At 43.7% G+C, this 26,740-nt stretch overlaps 1 protein-coding gene across 3 annotated transcripts in view; it reads left to right on the forward strand.

Moving 5' to 3' along the window:
- LOC309553690 (prostaglandin reductase 1-like) overlaps positions 1-26,740 on the forward strand; it is a 73,996-nt gene that overhangs the window by 13,327 nt on the left and 33,929 nt on the right. For all 3 annotated transcript variants that reach the window (XM_082255043.1, XM_082255041.1, XM_082255042.1), the window contains 2 exons: positions 16,830-16,889; positions 19,024-19,083. In XM_082255043.1, coding sequence (XP_082111169.1) covers positions 16,849-16,889; positions 19,024-19,083 — 101 coding nt within the window. In that variant the 5' untranslated portion in view covers positions 16,830-16,848. The remainder of the gene's footprint in view (positions 1-16,829; positions 16,890-19,023; positions 19,084-26,740) is intronic.

Genomic DNA, 26,740 nt, shown 5'->3' on the forward strand with positions numbered 1-26,740 from the left:
ACTTTTGCGCAAACCAATCAAAATACGCTTATTGCGATTTTTTTTTACCAAATATGGGTAGCAGAAAACAAATTGGCCAAAAATTTAAAAAAAAATTGTTTACATCTTTTTTGGGGGGAATTTCATATAAAAAAAATGTTAAAAATATTGTTATTTTTTCAAAATAAACACTCTTTTTTTATTTATAGCGCAAAAAGTAAAAATTGCACAGGTGATCAAATACCACCAAAAGAAAGCTCTGTTTGTGGGAAAAAAAGGACGTAAATTTCGTTTGGGTACGGCGTTGCATGACCGCGCAATTGTCAGTTAAATTCGCACAGCGCCGAATCGCAAAAAGTGGCCCAGACAGCAAAATGCTCTAGTGGTAAAGTGGTTAATATAAGAAATACATTTTATTGCTATTTTAATATATCTATGGTCATTCTGTATGTATACCAATAATAAAAGCCGCGGTCAATAATTTTATCCAATAAATATATTAAATTGATTAACTTTTTTTGATCCCATATGCAATTAGCAATGTGATTTAGGGTAGATACTGTATTAAGGCAAAAACACATTTCTTATTTTATTTTTGATATAGTAAGTAAGTAGCTCAGGGACAGGATCAGGAGGGCAAGAAATTAGAATGGGCAGGCGCACACACATAAAAAGGACTCTAACAGTGACACTGATAGCAGTGTGCAACAGCACAGATGAAGTTAACACCTAACCGACATGACAACTCCCCTTCTGAGTCACAGTGACAGTCTCTCTCCATGCCAGGTGGTCCCTTCAGTCCACTCCAGTCCAAACAGCACTGACAGTCCCGCTCCCAGCTTGCCTTGCTACTGTCCCACAGACCCGCACATGCCTGAACAGGCATAGAAGGCACTGGAATAGTCTCGGCCGAGCATCACAGCCATATTTTATGTTGGCAACCTTTCTTGTAAATAATGCTAATCACATTTACTATCTACACACCTTGGGAGATAATGACATACTATTATGCTAGAAAGAAATAACTAGTTTATTTTTCCAAAAATAAACATTCAAAATAATCAACATAAATGTGTAAATGTAACAAAGTCCATATGTTGCTAAGTGTAAATATAGATAATCAAAAGAAAGGTAACAAAGCCCTCATAAATAAGCACATTCTCTGTGAGTAGATCACATTTTCAATAAGATCTGTCTCTTCTAAATGCCCTCTGATATAGATTGGTTTCAATTTAAATAATTTTTAATTTTTGTCATTAATTTGTTGCTAGCGCTGCATAAATTTGTTTTTATTCATTTATTCTAAGAATTTCTTAGTGTTGCAGCAGCTGCACACCTTCACAGTTTTCTCACTGAATAACTTATCACTATTGTGCAGCGTGGGTTTAAATTTGTTTTTTCATTCAGATTGGACCCTTGACTGACATTTTTTACACTTTTGGGGGTACCAGTGACATTACTGCAGTAATCAGTGCTATAAATATGCACTGTTACTGTAAAAATGACACTGGCAGGGAAGGGGTTAATTTTATTGGAGAGGGAGGGGTTAATGTATGCCTGGTGCTTACTAACGTGTGAAGGGGGGGAGGTGACTGAGTGAGCCAGGGACAGATCGGATGTTCAGCTATGCTGAACACTCCGATCTGTCACTCCCTGTCACTTAGGAGATCCGCCCGCTCTGTTTACACAGGCGGGCGGTTCTCCAAACTGGATTCCCCAACGATCGGGGCAGAGCATCGGCGATCGCCGCCGCTCCTCCCCTGGCCCGACTCCCGCTGTGAATGAAAACGGCGGGAGCGCGCCTCCGGCGGCGCGCGAGCGCCGCCTACAGGGGGAGGAGTCTAGCGACGATAACGAGCCACTGTGCCGCAGTAGCAGCACAGTGGCTAGTGTTAAAGTGGTTAAAAAAACATAAATAATAACAGCTCAGTCACTAAGACTTGAGTCAAATAAACTATGAAAAATTAATTCCATACTCAAAAACTGTCCCCTCCTAATTGTAGTAGAGGGACCCTACCACATAAAAAAAACCGCGACAGGGGAAGGGGGGGGGGGTGGGAAGTTCCACTGACGATCCTCCTCAACTGACTGGACCCATACCCAACGATCTGGCCCTATTTATAGGGATCCCCCCCAGGAATTCCAGAAAATTCTGTAGGTCATCTGACTTTAGCTGACCTATCCTGTCAAAGATCCTGACCTTCCAGAATTTTCCAAGTCAGCTGACCTATAACAACCTATCCACAACTTCCCGCTGTCCTCTACAACAACGGGGAGCCTTGAAACTCTTAACTGCCACGATCCCGTAAGGAAAAGGGGGGCCTTAAGACAGGCATACCCTCCTTTTCCCCCCATTGTACTTGTTTGTAGCCTAAATATTGAAATTTGCACTTACAACTGTAATTTTGTAGGTTTTGGAAATGCCAGTAAAAACTTGGCTGTGCCAGTAAATTTTGGATGTTGTGTCAGTAAATTTCAGTCTCGTAGGTTGGCAACACTGCTTCAGAGCTATCTAATCAATAATTCTGTTGTTTAAAATGTCTGTCGATATATCTGCATTCTTTCCTATAACATCCTGGTATTGCAACAAAGTAGCTAGTGCAGAGGTATTATGGGATGTTTGGTAGTGTTTTCAACAAAAATAGTCCTGCACTGAGCCTAGATAAGTACAACTTAGTAACTCAGTAGTGTTCTGGAATTTTTTTATAGATAGGCAACTCCTATCCTCATATTTATTAATGCTTCCAAATTATTATTAACTACTGCAGTAGGGAACAGACACAAAAGATACACTCAGCATCTTTCTAATCAATTGTTCTGTTTTTTTTTTTTTTTATGCAATTGAAGGTTTTTATACACATGATTATGTAGGTATCACATTAATATTACAATTGTACTTTTATGGTAACAAGGGGCGTAACATAGTCAGGCTAATTCTAATCAGGACTTGAAAGAATGCAAACATGTAATGAAAACATTATTAGTGCCATGTGCACAATGAGTGCAGTGTGCATTACATACAAAATAGAATACAATAATATACAGAACTTACAAATTCCATCTACAATCTCATCTCTTTTAATCAATATTTTGATCACTAACCATACCTGCTATCACCTTTAAGCTGGAACCTCCACAAGCTTAGGTGGAGGTAGTCCTGGCCAAAGAGGCAAACTCCATTGTGGAGAATATAATAGCTGAGAACAGCTTTTTCATTACAAAATGAGTTTTCATTGTGAAAAACAAATGATTGATAAAACATTTTTTTACAGAGTAATTGGCTGTACACTCCTGTGTTCAGAAAGGCCTTCTAGTTTAACCACTTTAAGACCAGAAGATATTACCCCCTTCCTGACCAGGCCCTATTTTGTGATTCGGCACTGCATTACTTTAATGGACAATCGCGCGGCGTGCGATGCTGTATCAAAACAAAATTTACTTGCTTTTTTTCTCCACAAATAGAGCTTTCTTTTGGTGGTATTTGATCACCTGTGCGATTTTTAATTTTTGCGCTATAAACAAAAAATTGCGACAATTTTGAAAAAAAAAAAACAATATTTTTCACATTCTACTATATAACATTCCCCAAAAAAAAAATTAAAAAATCAAAATGTTTTAACATTTTAGAGCAATTTGTCTTCTGCTACATATTTTTGGTAAAAAAAATCACAATCCGCGTATTTTGATTGGTTTGCGCAAAAGTTATCGCTTTTACTAACTACGGGAAAGATTTATGTCATTTTTATTGTTTTTTTTTTTTTTACTAATAATGGCTGCGATCTGCGATTTTTATTTGCAGGACTGCGACATTGCGGCGGACAGATTGGACCTTTTTGACACTTTTGGGGGAACCAGTGACATTACTACAGTAATCAGTGCTATAAATATGCACTGTTACTGTAATAATGACACTGGCAGGGAAGGGGTTAACCCTATGGGTGATCAAAGCGTTATTGACGTGGGGGGGTTCTGTGACACACAACAGATGGACTAGTTGGGCAACAATGAGGCGGCCTCCAAAACAGGAATGGTTCTACAGGTGGGGGTCACTGACATCTTTTCTGACTGTATTTCACTAGTTTTGCATTTGGCTAGGGTCAGTGTCACTTGGTAGCATGAGGCGATACCTGGACCCTATAGAGGTTGCACAGGCAGTCCAACTTTTCCAGGATGGCACATCAATATGTGCCATTGCCAGAAGGTTTGCTGTGTCTCTCAGCACAGTCTCAAGAGCATGGAGGAGATTCCAGGAGACAGGCAGTTTCTCTAGGAGAGCTAGACAGGTCTGTAGAAGGTCCTTAAAGCAGAGTTCCGGGCACAGAAGTCAATTTTCAATAAGCATACCCCCGGGACAGTCAGGGCTAGCACATTCCACAATGGATAGCCTCTGATCTGTCCCGGTTCGCACTTACCTTTTAGAAGAAAAACTTACTTATAAAATTTCTTCCACAGCGTTTCCATCTCTCTTGTGGGCAGCTGAAGCCGGCGCGGTCCTCTTCTGTGTCTTCTTCCGCGTCTTCTTGTCCCAGAATGCGCCTGCACCGGCCCCTCTCGTCACTTCCGGTGCATTCCTCCACAGCTTCTGGGCATGCCCAGAAGCTGTTTAGCAGGTGAATGCGGCGTCGCCCGGAAATGACGAGCGGGGCCGGTGCCGTCGCATTGATTCCTGGGAGCTATGACGTTCAGCTCCCAGGAATCATAGCGAGACAGGAAGTGACGGGGTGAGCCGCGGCTCCGAGGGAGGAAGTACTCTGAGGTGAGTATTTACGATCTTCAATTAAAAGGTGAGTGAACAAAAAAAAAAAAATAACTATCCAATTCCTTTTCAGGTCAGGTCTACCTAGCGGAGGGGCACAAAAAAAAAATATTGTTTTTGTGCCCGGAACTCCGCTTTAACCCATCAGCAGGACCAGTATCTGCTCTTTTGTACAACAGGATGAGCACTGCCAGAGTCCTACAAAATGCAGGCCACTGGTATGAATGTCTCTGACCAAACAATCAGAAACAGACTTCATAAGGGTGGCCTGAGACTCTAGTGGGCCCTGTGCTCACTGCCCGGCACTGTGGAGCTCGATTGACATTTGCCATTAACCACTTAAGCCCCGGAAGATTTTACCCCCTTCCTGACCAGGGGGTATTTTGCGATTCGGCACTGCCTGACTTTAACGGACAATTGCGCGGTCGTGCGACGCTGTACCTAAACGAATTTGGCGTCCTTTTTTTCCCACAAACAGCTTTTCTTTTGGTGGTATTTGATCATCTGTACGATTTTTTGATCACGCGCTATAAACAAAAAAAGAGCGTCAATTTTGCAAAAATAGCAATATTTTTCACATTTTTTTATATGAAATTCCCCCCCCCCAAAAAAAAAATGTAAAAATCTAAATTTTTTAACATTTTCGGCCAATTTGTTTTATGCTACCTATGTTTGGTAAAAAAAATCGCAAAAAGCGTATTTTGATTGGTTTACGCAAAAGTTATCGCGTTTACTAACGAAGGGAAAGATTTTTGTAATTTTTGTTGTTTTTTTTTTTACGCGTAATGGCGGCGATCTGCGATTTTTTTTGCGGTACTGCGACATTGCGGCGGACAGATCGGACCCTTGACTGACATTTTTGACACTTTTGGGGTTACCAATGACATTTCTACAGTAATCAGTGCTATACATATGCACTGTTACTGTAAAAATACACTGGTAGTGAAGGGGTTAACTTTATTTGAGGGGGAGGGGCTGTGTGTGTCCCTAGGGGCGTGCTTTCTACTGTGATTGGCTGTGGCTTCAGATGTATGAAGAGTGATCGACGGTTCTACATAGTAGAACCGTATGATCATCCTTCATACACCGGGGAGAATGACAGGCAGCTTGTTTACACAAGCCGCCTGACTTTCTCCCTCTCCCCCGCCGATCGCCGAGTGACCTAGACCCTCACAGGCTAGCTACGTAGACCTACGTCGCTTTGCCTGTGAGGGGCTGACTGCCGACGTAGATCTGCGTTAGGCAGTCGGCAAGTGGTTAAACACCAGAATTAGCAGGGCCGCCATTGGCACCCTGTGCTTTTCACAGATGAGAGCAAGTTCTCCCTAAGCACATGTGACAGATGTGAAAGGGTCTAGAGAAGCGGTAGAGAACATTTTGTTGTCTATAACATCGTTCAGCATGACAGGTTTACTGGTGGGTTAGGGATGGTCTGGGGAGACATATCCATGGAGAGACGCATGATCTCTACAGGCTAGACCATGGCACTCTGACCGCCATTAGGTTTTTAGGATAAAATCCTTGGACCCGTTGTCAGACCCTACGCTGGTGCAGTGGGTCCTAGGTTCCTCCTAGTGCATGACAATGCCTGGCCTCCTGTGGCAAGAGTATGCAGCCAGTTCCTGGAGGATGAAGCAATTGATATCATTAAATGGCCCTATTATTTGTCGGTCTATCCAACGCCACCAGGTTGCACCTGCTCCAGATCTGGGAGTGAACACCCCAGGACGCCATCTGTCGTTTTATTAGGAGCATGCCCCGACATTGTCAGGAATGCATACAAGCATGTGGGGGCAATACAAACTACTGAGGACCATTTTAAGTTGCTGCAATGAAATTTCAGCAAAATGGACTAGCCTGCTGCATCAATTTTTCACTTTGATTTTTGGGGTGTCTTTGAATTCAGCCCTCTGTAGGTTGATCATTTTCATTTCCATCAAACTATGTGGTATCATTTCATTCCTAGCACATTACCCAGTCCACATCAGTATAGATATCCAGCATGATATTTTTCCCCATTGAGATCTGATTTGTTTTCAAAGTGTTCCTTTAATTTTTTGAGCAGTGTATATTATTATCCTTTGCAATTTAAGCATTTGAATAAATAGTCCCCCAAACTGTAATTCCAAGAGGAAAACAAATCAAACATAGAGATACTTTAATTTAGTAATTTTACAGTTTGGTGCGGATCCAGGTGACTTTTCCTTTAGGTTTTGTCAACTGTGCATGAAATAGTCACTATATTGTGTCTCCAAACATTTACTTATATGTAAATGTCTCTTAACAATCCACAAGTCACCTGGGTTTAGTTTTATGAGATCCTTCCAAACTGTTAGGATCTGCAATTGGGGAGAAAACTTAAAAGATCAGCAACATTCTCTGTGAGATCCGAGTGGAGGCCTTTAGCTGTTGAGATTAATATAAGCAAGTGAGCAACACACAAACCAAATCTCTTAGGGAGAGAGCCCAATGTCCTCCTTGGGGGCTTAATAGAATATATATAAAGACATTCAGGCCATAGTTTTCTAGTTTCTGACAATCCCCTTAGTTACTCTACTTTTTCGATTACATTGTAGATGGTGGGAAAATGCTAAAGAAAAGGCCTTCAAAAAATACAAGACTGAGGGGTCATTGGCAGCATTCAAGCATTACAAAGAGTGTAATAAGAAATGTAAAGACGAAATCAGGGCGGCTAAAATAGAACACGAGAGACATATAGCGTAAGAGAGTAAAAAGAACCCCAAGAAATAATTTAAGTATATAAATAGTAAGAAAGCGAGGCCAGAATACATTGGCCCCATAAAAGATGACAAGGGAGATTTGGTCACAGAGGACAGGAAAAAGGCGGTAGTGTTAAATAATTTCTTCTCTTCAGTCTTCACAAAAGAATTGGGGGGCTACACTAACCCAGCTTGTAAGGCCAAACTAAACAACACACCTCAGGAAGTAAAGCCATGGCTAACAGAAGATAGACTTAGAACTAAACTAGAGAAACTTAACATAAATAAATCACCGGGACCGGATGGCTTGCACGTGAGCGTTCTTGAAGAGCTCAGCCAGGTTATTGCCAGACCATTATTCATGATTTTTAAAGGATAATTTACAGACGGGTATGGTGCCATCTGATTGGAAAAAAGCCAACGTGGTACCAATATTTAAAAAAGGGCCGAGATATACCCTGGATAACTATAGGCCGGTCAGCCTAACATCAGTAGTCTGCAAGATTTTGGAGGGGATGTTAAGGGACCACATACAAGACTTTAGTAATGAAAACTGTATTATTAGTAGTAATCAGCATGGATTCATGAAAAATCGTTCTTGCCAAACCAATCTATTAACCTTCTACGATGAAGTGAGCTGCCACCTAGATAAAGGAAAGCCTGTGGATGTGGTGTATCTGGACTTTGCAAAGGCCTTTGACACCGTTCCCCACAAACGCTTACTGTTCAAACTAAGGAAGGTAGGTATAGACCATAAGGTGAGTACCTGGATAGAGAACTGGCTCCAGTGGAGAGTGCAAAGGGTGGTGATTAATGGGGAGTACTCGGATTGGGCGGGTGTGGAAAGTGGGGTCCCCCAGGGTTCTGTCCTGGGGTCAATCCTGTTTAATTTATTCATAAATGATCTAGAGGGGATATCTAGTACAATCTCAGTATTTGCAGATGATACTAAACTAGGCTTGCCAATATCTTCTATGCAGGATGTGGAAACTTTGCAAGCGGACCTGAACAAAATAACGGGGTGGGCAACTACATGGCAGATGAGGTTTAATGTTGAAAAGTGTAAAGTAATGCACTTGGGTGCCAGAAACCAGAAAGCAAGCTACTCACTAGGGGGGGAACCTCTGGGTGAGTCTAGGATGGAAAAGGACCTGGGGGTACTGGTAGACAACAGGCTTGGCAGTGGCATGCAATGCCAAGCCGCTGCAAGCAAAGCCAACAGAATACTGGGATGTATAAAAAAGGGGATTCACTCCAGAAATAAAGAGATTATTCTCCCTCTCTACAAGACTCTGGTCCGGCCACATCTGGAGTATGCTGTCCAGTTCTGGGCACCGGTCCTCAGGAAGGATGGGATGGAACTGGAAAGAGTCCAGAGAAGGGCAACAAAAATAATTAGGGGAATGGAGGACATCAGCTATGAGGAAAGACTACAAGCACTGAACTTATTCTCATTGGAGAAGAGACGATTAAAGGGGGATATGATATCAATGTACAAATACTGTACTGGCGACCCTAGCATAAGGAACAATCTATTCAGAGAAAGGGATTACAATAAGACACGTGATCACTCACTAAAACTAGAGGAAAGGCGGTTTAACCTTAAAGTACGTAGGGGGTTCTTTACTGTGAGAGCAGTAAGGATGTTGAATTCTCTTCCGCAAACAGTCGTATCAGCAGGGAGCATCAATAGTTTGAAAAAACTATTAGATGGGCACCTTAAAGACCACAACATACAGGGGTATACAATGTACGGTTAACAGCAAACACACACACACACATCATAGGTTGAACTGGATGGACTGATATCTTTTTTCAACCTCACTAACTACGTAACTATTTAACTATGTAATTACATGTATTACAGTACTAGGGTACCTTGGAGATCTATGAGAAATCTGATGTTTTTCAATGGTGTTGCCTTGCTTCAGGAGGGGGGTAGTCTTATACAGCGAGTATAGCCCAAAACGTATGTTTTAACTTGAAAATTAGGGGGGGTCGTCTTATACACCCAGTCGTCTTATACGCCGGAAAATACGGTACGTAGGTATCACATTAAACTTACAATTGTATTTTTATGGTAACAGGGGCGTACCATAGGCAGGCTAATTCCAATCAGGACTCTAAAGATTGCAAACATGTAATGAAAATATTATTAGTGCCGTGTGCATAATGAGTGCAGTGTGCAACACATACAAAATAGAATACAATAGTATACAGAATTTTCAAATTTCCTTTACAGTAGTGTAGTTACACAAGTCCTCTGATTCATAGTGTTTTTTTTTTTTTTTTTTTTTAAAGGTATTTTATTGAACAAACAAAACAATACATAACAGAGAAATAACCGGAACCATGTCAATTGAGGAGCCAAAAGAGACACACACAAGACTCCATTTCACAACAAAAGCCATGACAAAAATAACATACATAACTGTCAGCCGTACCATTAGTATAGAACCCTCCCAGCCGAAATAAAAAAAAAAAAAAAATCTTCCAGAGGCTGTAAGACCATTGTCTATGCAGAGTCAGAAACTGAAGAAGTGGTCCGGTCAGAGTCCACCCAAAAAGACCAAATTTTCCGGAACTTCTTGGGGCAGCCTCTGGCCTCATACGTCATTTTATACAGAGGCAATGCCTGATTAATGAGAGCAATCCATAATGGAACGTCAGGGGGAGCAGTAGACTTCCATCTAGTAGCTATAGTCTTCCTAGCATAAAAGAATGTCAAGCGGAGAAACAATTTAGTACGAGCAGGGACGTCCTCGTCATCCACATAACCCAGCAGACAACGAAGGGGGCTACAAATATTGGATAACTGAGAGATATCTGCAATAAAAGCTGTGACTTCCGACCAAAAGGCCCGGACAGGTGGACATTCCCAGAACATATGAAAAAAGGAACCATCAGCAGCATTACACTTGGAGCATAGCGGAGAAGGCAATGTACCCATTTTGTGCAGGAGTACTGGGGTATAGTACGCCCTGTAAAGAAGCTTCAATTGGATAACCCTATCCCTAGAGGAGATAACAACAGGTATTTGTTCCGGAAGGACATCTTGCCACACCTCATCCGACAATTCCGGAATATCCTCCCGCCACTGAGACTCAACCACCGCGAGCCGTTTGGAGTGAGAATGTAAAAGTCGAGTATAATATGTAGAGACCAGCTTCTCATGTGAAGAGTCAGAAAGAAGGTTTTCCAAGGGGGTCGGTTCAAGCGAGACATCACGGAGGCCAAACTGTGCGGCCGCCGTGTGTCTCAATTGCAAGTATCGGTAGTAAGCCGTGGGGGGCAGACCAAAGGTAGATTGCATGTCCGCAAAGGACCTGAAGGTTCCCCGGACATACAAATGAGAAATAGATTTCACCCCTAGGCGGGACCAGAAAAGGCCATCATCCCGACTAAAGAACTCCTTCAGCCGCGGATTGCTCCAAAGGGGGGCATTGGGGGAATGCAGCTCTGGAGGGTCGGAACCATCCAAGGCCGCAGCCGCGAAAATCCGCAGCCGCGAAAATCCGCAGGGTGACAGAAACAAGAGCAGTGTTCGGTCTGCCCATAACGGACCTTCGATGTACCAAGTTTTGCAGTGATTCATAGGAGGTGAAAATAGCCGATTCCAATGAAGCCGCAGCATTAGCATCCTCCGGGTGGAACCACCAATGAGCATGGGCCAATTGAGACGCGAAGTAGTATAGACGCAAGTTAGGCGCAGCCAGCCCGCCCGCGAGAACCGGCAGCTGCAGAGCATCCCTGGCCACACGCGCCGCCCGACCCCCCCAAATAAAGGAGGTCAGGAGCGAGTCAATGGCCTGAAAGCGGCGCTTAGGGACATATACCGGGGAATGGCTGAGCACATACAAAAAACGGGGGAGAAAAATCATTTTAAAAATATTAATCCGGCCTAACACCGTGAGGGGAAGCGTAGACCAAAGCCGCAGCGAGGACCTAAGACGGGCAACCAGGGGATCCAGGTTGTTGGAAAAGAATCGAGACAAGGGGAGCTGAATCTCAATCCCCAAATATCGAAACCGATCCACAACCTGGAGGGGACAAGAGGCAAGGGAAGGGGGCAGAGCCTGGGGATCCAGGGGGAACAGCGTGGACTTACTCCAATTCACCCTGAAACCAGAGAAGTGACCAAAGCGTTCGATAACATTCAACAGAATAGGGAGGGATTGATAGGGATCCGCCAGATATATCAACATATCGTCCGCGTACAGGGAGACCTTTTCTTCCAAGCCATTGATCACAAAGCCCGCAATACCCTCACAAAGGCGGATCTGCGCAGCCAAGGGCTCAATGGCCAGGGCAAACAACAGCGGAGATAGCGGACACCCCTGCCTGGTGCCCCGAAAAATGGGAAAGGGGTCCGACACAAAACCGTTCACCCGAAGACGAGCACGAGGTAGATAATACAGAAGGCGGACCCAATTTATAAATCCGGGCCCAAAGCCAAATTTCGCCAACACTTCCAATAAATAAGGCCATTCCACGGAGTCAAAAGCCTTATGAGTGTCCAGGGTCACAACGACCCTGGACCCCACAGAGGCATGAGTCGTCTGAAGGTTAGTAAAAAGTCTACGCAGGTTGATCGATGTAGAACGGCCAGGAATAAATCCCGACTGATCCGCACCCACCAAGTCCGTGACAACCGTATTCAGACGCCTCGCGAGGACTTTGGCGAGAATCTTGACATCAGTATTAATAAGCGAGATTGGGCGATATGACTCACAGAGAAGGGGGTCTTTACGTGGCTTGGGGATGAGCACAATGAGAGCTTCTGTCATAGAGGGTGGCAGACGTCCCTCCTTCAGAGCACAATTGAACACAGTCAGTAAATGGGGGACCAGCAATTCTCTATAGTGCAAGTACCATTCGATAGGAAAACCATCCAGGCCAGGTGTCTTATTGTGTGCGAAAGTGGCTAGGGCCTTGTTTATCTCATCCGCAGTCAGGGGCGAATCCAGAAAACTAGATTGGCCGGCCGACAACTTAGGCAAAGTAATATCATATAAGAAATCATCAAGTTCAACAATGGTATAATGAGCTCTAGATTGGTACAAGGAGGAATAAAAAGCAACAAAACTGGCCAGAACATCGGGGGTTTGTTCCACAATGACACCGGCGTGGCTGGTAATCCGAGGGATGACACAGGGCTGGTATTCCGGCCTAGCCAAATAAGCCAAGAGGCGACTGTTCTTATCGCCCAGTTCAAAAATGCGCTGATTTTGATAAAGGAGTTTCTTCTGTGTACGCTCCACAACCACCAGATCCAAGTCCCGAGCCCTGGCCCGCCAAGAAGCATGGTGCTGGGGAGTAGGGTCATCAGCATATTGTTGTTCAGCCGCATGCAGCGCCAGTTCGGCGTCAACCAACTTAGTCTGGCGAGCCTTCCTGGCACCGCCCACGGCAGACGAAAAGGTACCTCTCATGGTTGCCTTAAAGGCCTCCCAGGTCAACAATTCAGATCCAGCTTGTTTATTGAGTGCCCAATATGAGTTCATCTCCGCCGACCCCTGGTCAGTCACTGCCTGGTCCGCCAGCCACAGGGGGCTGAGCCTCCAAAGTTTATAATTAGGGGGGGACCCCAATGCGAGATCCACCAGTAAAGGGGAGTGATCCGATACTGCGCGGGGCAGATACCTGACACCCGAAAGAAGACTTAGCAGTTCCCGAGGGAGCAGGCAGAGATCAATGCGGGACAATGTATTATGGGAGCTGGAATAACAGGAATACTCAGTAATCCCCCCATGTTTCCATCTCCAGGCGTCCAGGAGATCCAATTTGTCCAAGTAGGAGCATAAAGGAGTTGGTGCGGAGGAGACAGCTCCAGACCTGTCCAGAACAGCATCGAGGACCGTATTAAAGTCACCCGCCATAATAAGGGGACCCTCAGCCATTTCCAAGACCAGACCCAGCATACGGTCAAAAAACTGTCTAGTAAACGGCGGAGGGACATAAACGTTAACCAGGGTATAGGGCTTACCCAGAAATTCGAAGACAAGAATAATAAAACACCCAGAAGGGTCAGTCTTCAAATGCTTGATGGTGACAGGGGCTGATTTTGCAATTAGAATCGAAGTACCGCGAGCATACGAGGAATATGTAGAGTGTAGCGCGTACGCCACATGCGCCCTCTTTAGGGCCATCACCCTGGACCCCTGGAGATGGGTTTCCTGTAATAAAACAATGTGTGGGTTATGACGTTTTAAATATTCGAAAACCAGGGAACGCTTGACTTTAGAATTTAGCCCCCTGACGTTCCAAGAGACTAAACGGAGAGTAGACATAGTGATATGTTAAAAATCAGCGTTGGTGACCGGGGGGGTCCCAAAAAAGGGGGAGGCCCCCCCCCCGAGCACCAAGACCTCACAATATGGCAGGCAAAACCATTGGCAGGCAATATGCATAGGAGGAGAAGGCACAGACAAGAACCAAAATATTATCAAGTACAGCAAGGCAGAAATGAAAATCGTAGCACCTAGGCGTAAAAAAAATCCCTGATAAGAGTCCAAGAAGACATGACGGAGTAAACGCAAATCAAAAAAAGGGGGGAGAAACCCCCACAATCCCAGATAAACACAAAAACAATAGTAACCCAACACCCATCCCACCCTAACCCACCCGGCCCTCAGTCCCCAACAGTTGAGAGCTTGAAATCCCATAACCAGAAAACAGTGTAGTTCAGGGAAACGTGGATCTGCTCGTCCTGAAGCAGACAGGAATGGTAGCAAAAAAAAAAGGAAAAAAGGGGAAGGGGAGCAACCATCCCCAAAAATGCCCTTCCAGAGGAACAAGGAGGGTCCCCCCATTCAGGAGGACACCCGACAATCACAAAAAAGAGTTGCAAGGAGGATCATAGAATATAAAGGTGTATCCCAACGACATCCAGGAGGAAGAAAGGGAAACCTAGCAGCAGTTGCAAGACAGCGATCACCGACGAGGAGACCTATGATCCTGGAAAGGAGGGGAGCGGCGTCCCAAGGAATCCACCCACTGCGCAGCGTCCTGAGGATCCTGAAAAAAGTGGGCTTTACCTTGATAGATGACCCTCAAACGAGCCGGGTACAGGATACTATACGGCAATTGTAAATCCCGCAGTCTCCTCTTAACTGCCATGAAGGAGGCCCGCTGTTTCTGGGTCGCAGCAGAGAAGTCCGGGAAGATAGATACAGCGTGGTTATTATACAGGATTCGGCCCTTGTCCCTAGAGGCCCGGAGCACAGCCTCCCTATCACGGAAGTGCAGGAGCTTGATGAGAAGAGGACGGGGTGGGGCCCCGGGCGGCAAGGGGCGCAATGGCACTCTGTGCGCCCTTTCAATGGCAAACAAGGGGGAGAAAACTTCCTTCCCAAAAGTATCGATAAGCCAATGTTCCATGAATGATTCAGGATTTTTACCCTCCGATCCCTCCGGAAAGCCCAAAAAACGCAAATTATTGCGCCTGAGGCGGTCCTCCATGTCCGTTAGCTTGTCTGTAGTAGCGACATGACCCCTCTGTAACTCTGACACAGTGGACTGCATGGGGCGGTGGGCATCTTCCATGTCACTAATACGCTGCTCCGCGTTGCCCACCCTGTGGTGAAGGTTGTGCACATCCTGTTTGAGAAACGACATGTCCATCTGGACAGACTCAATCTGTGTGGCAAGCGAGGTCTGACAGTGCTGGATAGCGTCCATTATGGCAGACAGGGTAGGTTCGGGCCTATCCACAGACAGAGCAGGCTCCGAGGGTACGGGGGAGCCCAGGGGAGGAGAGAGGGCATCACTTACAGTCACCGCCAGCTGAGACGATCCAGGAGGGACTGCTTCCCCATCCACAGAGGCCGATGCCGTCCGTACAGCCGAGGAGCGAGCGACCTGGGAGGAAGGGCCCGCAGCACGCGCAGGGCCGGCGCCATCTTGGGATCGTGGCAGCGTGAGGTCCGGCGGGCGGATACCGAGTGCCTCTGGACCGGGAGGACCTATTTTGACCATCGCCGTGGGTGCACCGGGATATCAGGAGACAGGAGACGTCGGAATCAGGTGAGTAGGATGTCGGGTTCCAGCAGGATCACGGAAGGATCAGGGCAGATAGGACAGAGCTCCGGAGCCGCGCTGCTTTCACATCCGAGTTCCGGCCACGCCCCCCTGATTCATAGTGTTTAAAAGGAAGCAATTGTGTAGTACATCCTTGCTGTAACCACCTTGCTGGAAATTCATTTTCATTACCTTGTGAATACTCATGACCCTGGAAGACAAAATTCACAAGATAATAGCAACAGTGGTACCTTAAAACACCATGTCAATTATAAACTAGAACAATTGAAAGCAAAAAAAAAAAAAAAAAAATGAATTAAAGGATGTTCATGATAAATTAAAATAATCATAAAAACGAAATACACTATATTACCAAAATTATTGGACTGCCTGCCTTTACATGCACATCCCAGTCTTAGTCCGTAGGGATCAATATTGAGTTGGCCCACTCTTTGCAACTATAACAGCTTCAGCTCTTTTGGGAAGGCTGTCCACAAGGTTTAGGAGTGTGTCTATGAGAATGTTTCACCATTTTTCCAGAAGCGCATTTGTGAGGTCAGGCACTGATGTAGACGAGAAGGCCTGGCTCACAGTCTCCACTCCTAATGATCCCAAAGGTGTTCTATCAGGTTGAGGTCAGGACAGTCAAGTTCCTCCACCCCAAACTCGCTCATTCATGTCTTTATGAACCTTGCTTTGTGCATTAGTCCAAATCATTTGGTGGAGGGGAGATTATGGTGCGGGGTTATTTTTCAGGGGTTGGGCTTGGCCTCTTAGTTCCAGTGAAGGGAACTCTTAAGGGGTCAGTATACCAAGTCACTTTGGACAACTTCATGCTCCCAACTTTGTGGGAACAGTTTGGGGATGGCCCCTTCCTGTCCCAACATGACTGTGCAACAGTGCACAAAGCAAGGTCCATAAAGACATGGATGACTGAGTTTGGGGTGGAGGAACTTGACTGGCCTCAACCCAATAGAACACTTTTGGGATAAATTAGAGCAGAGACTGCAAGCCAGGCCTTCTTGTCCACATCAGTGCCTGACCTCACAAATGCGCTTCTGGAAGAATGGTCAAACATTCCCATAAACACACTCCTAAACCTTGTGAACAGTATTCCCAGAAGAGTTAAAGCTGTTATAGCTGCAAATGGTGGGACAACTCAATATTGAACCCTACAGACTAAGACAGGGATGCCATTAAAGCTCATGTGCGTGTAAAGGCAGGTGTCCCAATACTATTGGTGATATTGTGTATATTTCATTCTTTATTTTTTTTTTGGTGTATTTCGATTGATTTTTTTTTATGTTAGAAAAAAAAAGTGATTTGATTTTACATGTTTGTCTTGCACCTCACAGGATATTCGGTAGTCAAAAAATGAAGGAAGGGGACATTACAATAGGAGCCCAGGTTCCCAGGTAAATAATTTCCACCTCCACATAGGGCCTGCTTTCTGGTTTTCTAACATATCAGAGTTACCTGATGTTTTATAGTTGTTAGCCTATCAAAAGCCCAACCTTGCACACTGTCTCCCATCTTTTGAGCCCACCATTTATGTAAGGTAAAGCACTGTACATGCCAAAAGGCTTCAGGTGGCTTCTGACCTGCTGACACTCCAGCTTAAAGCCCGACTCCAACAAAAATACTAAAGCTCAATTAGGGGGGAAATAGAAATATTTAATACGTTAACCTGCACATTTAGACAGCTGAATATTCAGATATTTACATCACCCCAATCTTGATTAGATGTAATTAATGTTTTGGTTTCCAGATACAAAACTGGTTTAATAGGTAGACAACTATGCTCTACTGAATTAACTACAGTAGAAGCACGATGAAGCATCAAGAGGCACATACCAATTTGGCTTGGCATGCTGGTTTTTACTCCGGTTTCTCTTCTTCTGTCTGTCACCTTCCTTGTCCTTACTGTGCATAACTTTCTCTGTCTGCTTCAACCTTCAGTATTCTGAGCTTGCCTCTTTATAGTCAGCTGTGATTTTGTTTGTTTGGTACTTACTGTAGCTTACATTGCCTACCAACTCATCTATCACCAGTTTGAAAAACCTGGAGGATGTAATCTAAGTGTGCCATGTAGCATAAATCCATCCCCTGTTGGCAGGTGTTTTGAAAACAAACCAACATTGCTGGCCTTAGTATATCATGACACCTACATATAACATAGCTTTGAGCCTGTACCTGAAAAGGATAAAACTTGACATATGCTTTAGTGATTCTTGGTTGAGGCTGTAGCCTTCTACTGTATTTCTAAGTCATAAATCTACGGGGTATAATGACGCCTAAATGAAGATTATACATGGGCCAAAAGAAGAACAGTAAAAAGCAACAAAAAAATATTTTCGCATTAAATTATAATCACATAAAACCTATATATATTCAACTCCTTTGCCTTTTTTAGCCACTTAAGCCCCAGCCCTATTTCGGACACTTTTTGTTTACAAGTTAAAACCAGTATTTTTCCTAGAAAACTACTTAGAAACCCCAAACATTATATATATATTTTTAGCGAAGACTCTGGAGAATAAAATTTCGGTCATTGCAATTTTTTTTTGTCACGTGGTATTTGCGCAGCGGTCTTTAAAACGCCATTTTTTTTGGAAAAATTATGAAAAATCACATTTCACTGCATTTAAAAAATACTAAACAGTAAAGTTAGCCCATTTTTTTTGTATATTGTGAAAGATGATGTCACGCCGAGTAAATAGATACCCAACATGTTACGTTTTAAAATTGCGCCCCCCCCCCCCCTGGGATGGCGACAAACTACGGTCAATAGAGATCTCAATAGGCGACGCTTTAAATTTATTTAACGGTTACCAGTTTAGAGTTAGAGCGTAGCTCTTTTTTTAAATTATTGCCCACGCTCTGGCGATCGCGGCGATACCTCACATGTGTGGTTTGAACAGCGATTTAATTTGCGGCTCGACTTCCGTATACGTTTTTTTTTTCCTATTTATTTATTTATTTTAACTTTATTGCAGGTTTTTAAAAAAAATAAAAATCTGATCACTTTTATTGCTGTCACAAGCAATGTAAACATCCCTTGTGACACCAATATGCAGTGACAGGTACTCTTTATGGAGGGATTGAGGGTCTAAAAGACCCTAGACCCCTCCACTACACTTCCATGTATGCAAAACGCAGAAAACTGTGTTTTTGCATACAGGCGTTTTTTAAATTTGCCGCCTTTTGCAGCACAGTAACCCAGAAGTGACGGTGGGATGGGAGCCCCGAGCAAAGTCATGGGCGGGGGGGGGGTAGACGTCCCCTCCTGCTCACCCGGGTAACGATTGAGTGGCTCCTGAGCCGCATCGGCCGTCACCGACGGAAAGCCGACCGTCGGCTCTAAACCACGGTACCGGGATGGTGTCTCTAGCTAGAGGCATCATCCCGGTATACTACCGCAAAGTCTGCCAACGTAGATCTACGTTAGTATGCGGTAAGTGGTTAGTATGCTTTGATGTATTTTATTTTATGCTTGAAAATAAATGAGTGCTTTGATTTTATGTAATTTATTTGTCTTGCACCTCACAGGCAATATAGAAGACAAATGATGGAGAAAGGGGACATTATGGTAGGATCCCAGGTTGCCAGGTAAATACTTTTCGTGTTTCACTTACAGTATAAGAAAAATTATATGATTTATTTTAAAGTGTGTACAGGAAGTGGAGCCTGCTTTGTGCTATAACTCATTGGAGTTTGAAGGCAAGGTCTGCTTTCGTTGCAAAGTCCTTGTTCATTTCTGGTTACTCACAAACCACTGACACTTCATGGATCAATAAAATTGTATTAAATAAATTATCTTGCTATTGCTATGGCAATCAGAGTCACCCGAGGTTTGATAGTTGTTAGTCTATCAACTGCCCAACCTCCCATCTGAAATTCCAGTGTTTGAGGTGAAATAGCTGACATGACATCAAGTTTCAGCTTGCTTCAGACCCCTGGAACTCTAGGTAAAGGTATACAAAGTGGTGCCAAACCACAAAAAGGGTCAAGGTACCTCTAATTGTTCACAATACCCTGACATTAAAACAGCCAATAAGTTTCAGGGGCAACAAGACTTTCACCCCCATCAGGGCCCAGAAAAATTAAATAAGGACCTAAATGGGCTCAAAGGAAAGTACAATCAAATGATACGGTGCAAAACCTCCTTTTGGATTTTTAGTTATAGCAAGAGTGACAATGTAATCAGCAGAAGCAGTTTGTTGCCTATTTGTGAACTTTGAGTTGCTTTCAGGTATCCATCAAAGAGGTGTGTTTGAGGGGTGCCTTACCAGAATGAGTGAACTCATTTGAAGATTTCTCTGTGTTTGTACCATTGGAATAGGCATTGGAATGCCAGCACCTCTTAAATGTGTTTTTCTTGAGTCTAGCTAAAGTGTCAAAGTCAGACAAAATAAAAAAAGATAAATTAAGATAAAATATAAATATTTAATACGTTAGCCTGTACATTTATGGTGTTAAGATAAGAACCCAGGTCGCCAGGTAAATAATTGCCATGTCAACATGGAGTCTGCATTTTGATTTCCTGACAATCAGAGTCACCTGATGTTTGATAACTATTAGCCATCAATTGCCAAACCTTAAATAGGGTCTCCCATCTTCTGAGTTTCCATTGTGTAACATAAAACAGATGACATGCCAGCAAGTTTCAGGTGGCTTCAGATCCGCTGACACTCCAGCTAAAATTCTGACTTTGATAAATATAATATAAAATAGGAACCCTCTTGAAGCTGAACTATGCTCAAAAACACAGGCTCAAAAAACTATTTCATAGGTAAAATCAACAGAAAAGCTTTATTTTTACACATATTCATAAAAAAAAAAAAAAGGCTACAATTTATAGAAAACAGCTACACATTTGACAGATGGAACATCACATAATGGTGAAAATCCAAATGGGAAACCCAAATAGCCAACAGGTAGGCACCTATTTTTACTATTTTACTTTTAATGGGGATGATGGCACTTTCCAACACCACACCATATTGCAACTGATAAATATAATAAAGCTAAATATGGAGAATTATAAATATTGAATAAGTTAGCCTGCACATTTATAACAGTTCAGCTTTCTGCATAAGCCCAATCATGACTAGATGTTTTTAATGCTTTGGTTTCTGGATACAAAAGTTGGTCCTTTGGGTATATGCCTATGCCCCTTAATGGCAGAGTGTCCTGCTGTACAAGCAAACTGCAGAAGGTGTTTGACTCCATCAAGAGGTAGGTAAAAATTCAACTTGCTGTTCTGGAGTAGTACCTAAGCCTAAGCTTCCTTTTGGGTTTTCTATATCTAGTCTGTAAGGGACTTGTTCACTCCAGATGCTTTCAGTTAGGTTTTTTAGGTCTCATGCAGGAGGTCAAAAACGCTACTTTTAAGGGCATTTTGATGTTTTTGTTCCTTCCTTTAAACACCCCTCTATGTTAGCCTTTGAGTCCTTGCACACATTGGTGTTTACAGGTCTTTAGAGGCAGGAGCGTTTAAAGGCAGATAAAAAAAAAAATCCAGTTCTAGAGGATTAGAAAGTATCATTTTGCTGCAAAAACACAGGAACGCATTACAGACACATTGAAAAATGCACTTAAACACACAGGTGAAAATGCACACTGAATGCACAGGTTGTGGTGTAAACTAGCCTTAAATTTGGTATTCTGGTCTGTTCTTTGGTTCCTGCTATTTTTTCTGTCTCCTGCCTTTGTACTCACCATGCACAGCTTTTTTTTATCATCTCTGTTCTAAGCTTTCCTCTATATATCCAACTGTGGCTTTGTTTGTTTGATACTTACTGTTGATTGCCTACCAACTCATCTGTCACCAGTTCAGAATACCTGTAGGATGTTATCTGAGTGTCTCATGCAATATACCTCAAACCCCTTCTAGGAGGTCATAGGAAAACGTCCAACAATGGTGACACAGAGAGTACTCTCTAATTCATGACACAACATGTAACATAACTTTAAATCTGTGCCTGTATAGAATACAGTTTCTCACAAAAGGGAATACACATTTTTGTAAAATATTTCATTATATATTTTCATGTGACAACACTGAAGAAATTACACTTTTGCTACAATGTAAAGCAGTGAGTGTACAGCATGTATAACAGTGTAAATTTTTTCCCTTCAAAATAACTCAACACAGCCATTAATATCTAAACCGCTGGCAACAATGTCCACATTGGGCCCAAAGTGTCAATATTTGGGGTGGACTATTTTTTCCCAGTACTGCCTTGATCCTCTTGGGCATGGAGTTCACCAGAGCTTTACAGGTTGCCACTGGAGTCCTCTTCCACTACTCCATGACGACATCACAGAGCTTGTGGATGTGAGAGACCTTGCGCTCCTCTACCTTCCGTTTGAGGATGCCCCACAGATGCTCAATAGGGTTTAGGTCTGGAGACATGCTTGGCCAGTCCATCACCTTTACCCTCAGCTTCTTTAGCCAGGCAGTGGTCATCTTGGAGATGTGTTTGGGGTCGTTATCATGTTGGAATACTGCCCTGTGGCCTAGTCTCCGAAGGGAGGAGATCATGCTCTGCTTCAGTATGTGACAGTATTGTAAGTACATGTTGGCATTTATGGTTTCCTCAATGAACTGTAGCCCCAGACCATGACACTCCCACCACCATGCTTGACTTTAAACAAGACACACTTGTCTTTATACTCCTCACCTGGTTGTCTGCGCACACGCTTGACACCATCTGAACCAAATAAGTTTGTATTGGTCTCGTCTTCAGACCACAGGACATGGTTCTAGTAATCCATGTCCTTAGTCTGCTTGTCTTCAGCAAACTGTTTTTGTGAACTTTCTTGTGCATCATCTTTGGAAGAGGCTTCCTTCTGGGACAACAGCCATGCAGACCAATTTAATGCAGTGTGCAGCGTATGGTCTGAGTACTGACAGGCTGACCCCCCACTCCTACAACCTCTGCAGCAATGCTAGCAGCACTGATATGTCTCTTTCCCAAAGAGAACCTCTGGATATGACGCTGAGCACGTGCACTCAACTTCTTTGGTCGGCCATGGCGAGGCCTGTTCTGAGTGGAACATGTCCTGTTAAACCGCTGTATGTTCTTGGCCACCGTGCTGCAGCTCAGTTTCAGGGTCTGGGCAATCTTCTTGTAGCCTAGGCCATCTTTATGTAGAGCAACAATTCTTTTTTTCAGATCCTCAGAGAGTTCTTTGCCATGAGGTGCCATGTTGAACTTCCAGTGACCAGTATGAGAGAGTGAGAACGATAACACCAAATTTAACACACCTGCTCCTCATTTACACCTAACAAATTGTAACACTAATCAGTCACATGATACCGGGGAGGGAAAATGGCTAATTGTTCCCAATTTGGACACTTTCACTTAGGGGTGTACTCACTTTTGTTGCCAGCAGTTTAGACAAAAATGGCTGAACAAGCTGAACACTCACTACTTTACTTTTTTGAAAATTGTCATTTCTTCAATATTGTCACATGAAAAGATATAATAAAATATTTACAAAAATGTGAGGAGTGTACTCACATTTGTGAGATATTGTATGTTAATCCACCACTGTGCTCTTCAATCAGTAGTCCTCTTGCTAAATTGGAGTGCACGCCAACACCAGGTGAAAAACCTCTCAACTCACAGACGAATATTACAGGCTTCTCTTTACAACCCCTGTGATTCCCCCTGAGTTGGTCACCTTTCTTCCCTCCTGGGATTAGGCACAATAAATGGCAAAAGCGTAAAAAAAGGGGAAAAAGCAAAAAAGAGAAAAAGTAAAAGTAACAGTTAGATAAACTAAAGCCGTAACAGTGCCACAGTCTTGGAGCTCCCATTAAAGAAATCCAACCCGGTGACAACCAGCAGCAACAGAGCCCTGGCCTATCTGTGCATGGTTTAGGGTAATAGAGGTGAAGTCCAGCTGCCCTCAGGAGGATGGTAACATAGTCTGGCAAGATGCAGCCTTCCTAGCGGCAAAAAGTCAAATACAGGACTTGCAGGTAGCGGATCCAGAACTGGTAGTCACAAACGCAGCTCCACGTAGACAGAAATCCGCAAGCACAAAAAACACTGGCTCAAGCATATTAGATGGAGTCCAACCAGTCTGCGGCCTCCCTTGCTGACTCAAAGAACTTGGAGGAGCCTTTATATTTTACCCTTAGTTTTCTCGGATATAACTTCCCATATTTCAGGTCCTTGGCCCTCAGGCGTTTGCGGACCTCAGTGTAGGATCTGCGTTTCTTCTGCGTCTCCACAGAGAAATCAGGAAACAGCATGATTTTCCCATTCTCATACCGCAGTTCTTCCCTCTTGCGGGCCTCAGTAAGTATTCTGTCCCGATCACGGAAATTCAGAAAGCGCACCAAAAACGGCCGTGGGGAAATTCAAAAAGCGCACCTGTTGGAACTCTGTGGACCCTCTCCACCACATATGTTGGTGGTGGAGCAGGCAGGTCGAGGAGGTCACATAAGAATTGTTCAGCAAACAGGGTAGGATTAGACCCCTCAGCCTTTTCAGGCAGGCCCACCACCCTAATGTTGTTGCGACGCTGTCTATTTTCACCATCCTCCATCTTATCAGCCATCACGTTCACTTGACTCTGCAGGGCAGCAATCTGTGCAGAGTGGGCCGCAGTAGTGTCCTCCACCGCTGATATGCGCTCCTCAGCCCCCGTAAGGCGCTCCCTTATTTTATACAAGTCATGTCTTATCAGGGTGCACTCTGAGGCCAGATGGTCTATGCGGAGCATGAGTGCTGTTTTACAACCATCTATTGCAGCAAGAATGGGTGCTGTAATGTCCCCTCCTGAAGGAGCCTCTCCCGGTAGCCCTGTGCAGGATGTAGTGTGCTCGACTCACCGGGTGTGCTCCTGCCAGCCCTCCTCCAGATCCTTCATCCACGCTGCGGTCTTAGCGGTGGTGACAGCTGGAGAGGAAGAGGGAGAGGGCACCGGAGATGAGGGCAAGATGGCGGCAGCCGCACACGCACCCCGCAGCTGAGGAGTACTTTGGGCTCTCAGAATCTGCATCGGAGCCGCAAATTTCTTGACCGGCATCAGTCCTCCATGCAGACTAGGGATGATGAGGCTAAAAGCAGCCGAAATAGGTAAGGATAAAGCCTCAGATGGAGTTGGATGCAGTCAGATAAAGCGGAGCTCCTGAATGACACGTCCAGCTTCCTTTACATCCTAGCCATGCCCAGCCATGTTCCTTCTTAACAAAATGCCTACTATTCCTGTCTTTAAGAACCCAACCGTTAAGCAGTTAAAAGCCCTTTCTTGAGCTCCATTCTCCCCTGATACTAACTCTGATTTTTCTTTGTCAAACCATTTCTGATCAAAGTCCCTTAAAAGAGATCTAACCACTGATTCCCTGCTTACTGAATGAATGGAGCACATTGGTAGTGCCTTAAACCTCTGTTGTTATGGTTTGCTGAAGCCTCTTGTCTCATTTCCAGCATGTTTCTCATGTTGGTACCTATGCATAAAGCAGTACATTTTCAGATCCAGGAGATCTTCCAGTGCATCAGTGATTCCTACAGTTTGCTGTGGGGACCCCGCACTACCAGTTCATAACCCTTCAGTAGTGATGAGCCAAACTGTCCTGGGTCCTTCGGTTTGGTTTGCATGCCAAATCCAAACCTCATTAAAACTAATGGGAGCTGGATCTGTCAAATTAAAAATGGCCAATTTTCTGGGCTAATAGGCAAAGTGTGTCTAAAAAAATATATATTTTTTTTTGGGTGGGGGGCACGGTGTGCACTGCCCTAGGGGAACATGCACCAATGAAAAATAAAGGTTTTTCGAAAATCTATTCTGTCAGGAGCAGTGTTTTTTTTTATATGCTTAACCACTTGAGCCCCGTAAAGTTTTACCCCCTTAATGACCAGGCCATTTTTTGCAATTCGGCACTGCATTGCTTTAACTGACAATTGTGCGGCCGTGCGACGCCTTACCCAAATACAATTGATGTTCTTTTTTCCCATAAGTAGAGCTTTCTTTTGGTGATATTTGATCACCTCTGCGGTTTTTCGTTTTGGCGCTATAAACAAAAAAAGAGAGTACATTTTTTTAAAAACACCAATATTTTCTACTTTCTGCTACAAACATTCCCAATAAAAAAATTTAAAAAATCAAGTTTTTTTTATCAGTTTAGGTCAATTTGTATTCTGCTACATATTTTTGGTAAAAAAAAATCCCAAAAAGCGTATAATAATTGGTTTGCGCAAAAGTTATAGCGTTTACTGTTGCAGAGTGCGATCACTGGGTGCAGCGGAGTCCATTCAGATCAGACATTGTGAAGTAAACAGGAACTGGCTTCTTTATTGGAACATAACACAGAAAGCAAAGATGTCACCTCATTGTAATAAGAACAACAGACAGGAAGAGATAACCAAAAAGTTCAGTACAGTGTACAGGATATTACAACACATCATAGAAAATGCATAGCATATCACTGAGCATTAGCGACATCTAGTGTCCTATTTATGAACTGCAGTTAATCTGCTAAACTGAAAGCTGTTGTATCTCCAACACTCCTTTTCAACAGCTAAGGCTTAGTCTATTAAATCCATCTTCTTTGTAAGCCTTGAGTGTCTTTCAGCGTTCAGAGGCTTTGTAAGGATATCTGCTGTCATATCCTCGGTTGGGCAATAAAGTAACTCAAGAAGACCTTGCTCTTGAAGATCCCTAAGAAAGTGGAACTTCATGTCAATATGCTTGGTTCTTGAATTAACTCCTTCCATGCGCGCAAGTGCAAGGCATCCTTGATTGTCCTCATAGATTTCTGTTGGTCCCAAACTGTGGTTGACCCAAATCTGTTAATAGCTGTCTCAGCCATATAACTTCTTGGCTTGCCTGCGCTGCAGCAACGTATTCTACTTCAGTAGACGACAGTGAAACAGAGAGTTGCTTTTTACTAGTCCAACTGATGGTACCTCCTGACAGAAAAAAAGAGTAGCCACTGGTAGATTTCCTGTCGCTGGTGTCTCCTGCCCCATCAGCATCCACATATCCTGTTAAGGTGCTTTCATCACTTGCTGGTAACTTTAACTTGTAATGCAAAGTCCCTTTAAGATAGCGAATGATTCGCTTTACAGCATTCCAGTCCTTTTGACTTAGCATTGAAACCTTTCTGCATATGATTCCAACAGTTGCTGCAATGTCCGGCCTTGTAGCAATGGTAAGATACAGCAATTTCCCTATTGCCTTCCTGTATTGAGTATTAGTAGGTAATGGGTTATCTTGACAATTCATCTCCTTTAGGTAGTTGGTT

Source organism: Pelophylax lessonae (assembly GCF_965119305.1).
Source record: "Pelophylax lessonae genome assembly, chromosome: 1".
NCBI lineage: Eukaryota > Metazoa > Chordata > Amphibia > Anura > Ranidae > Pelophylax > Pelophylax lessonae.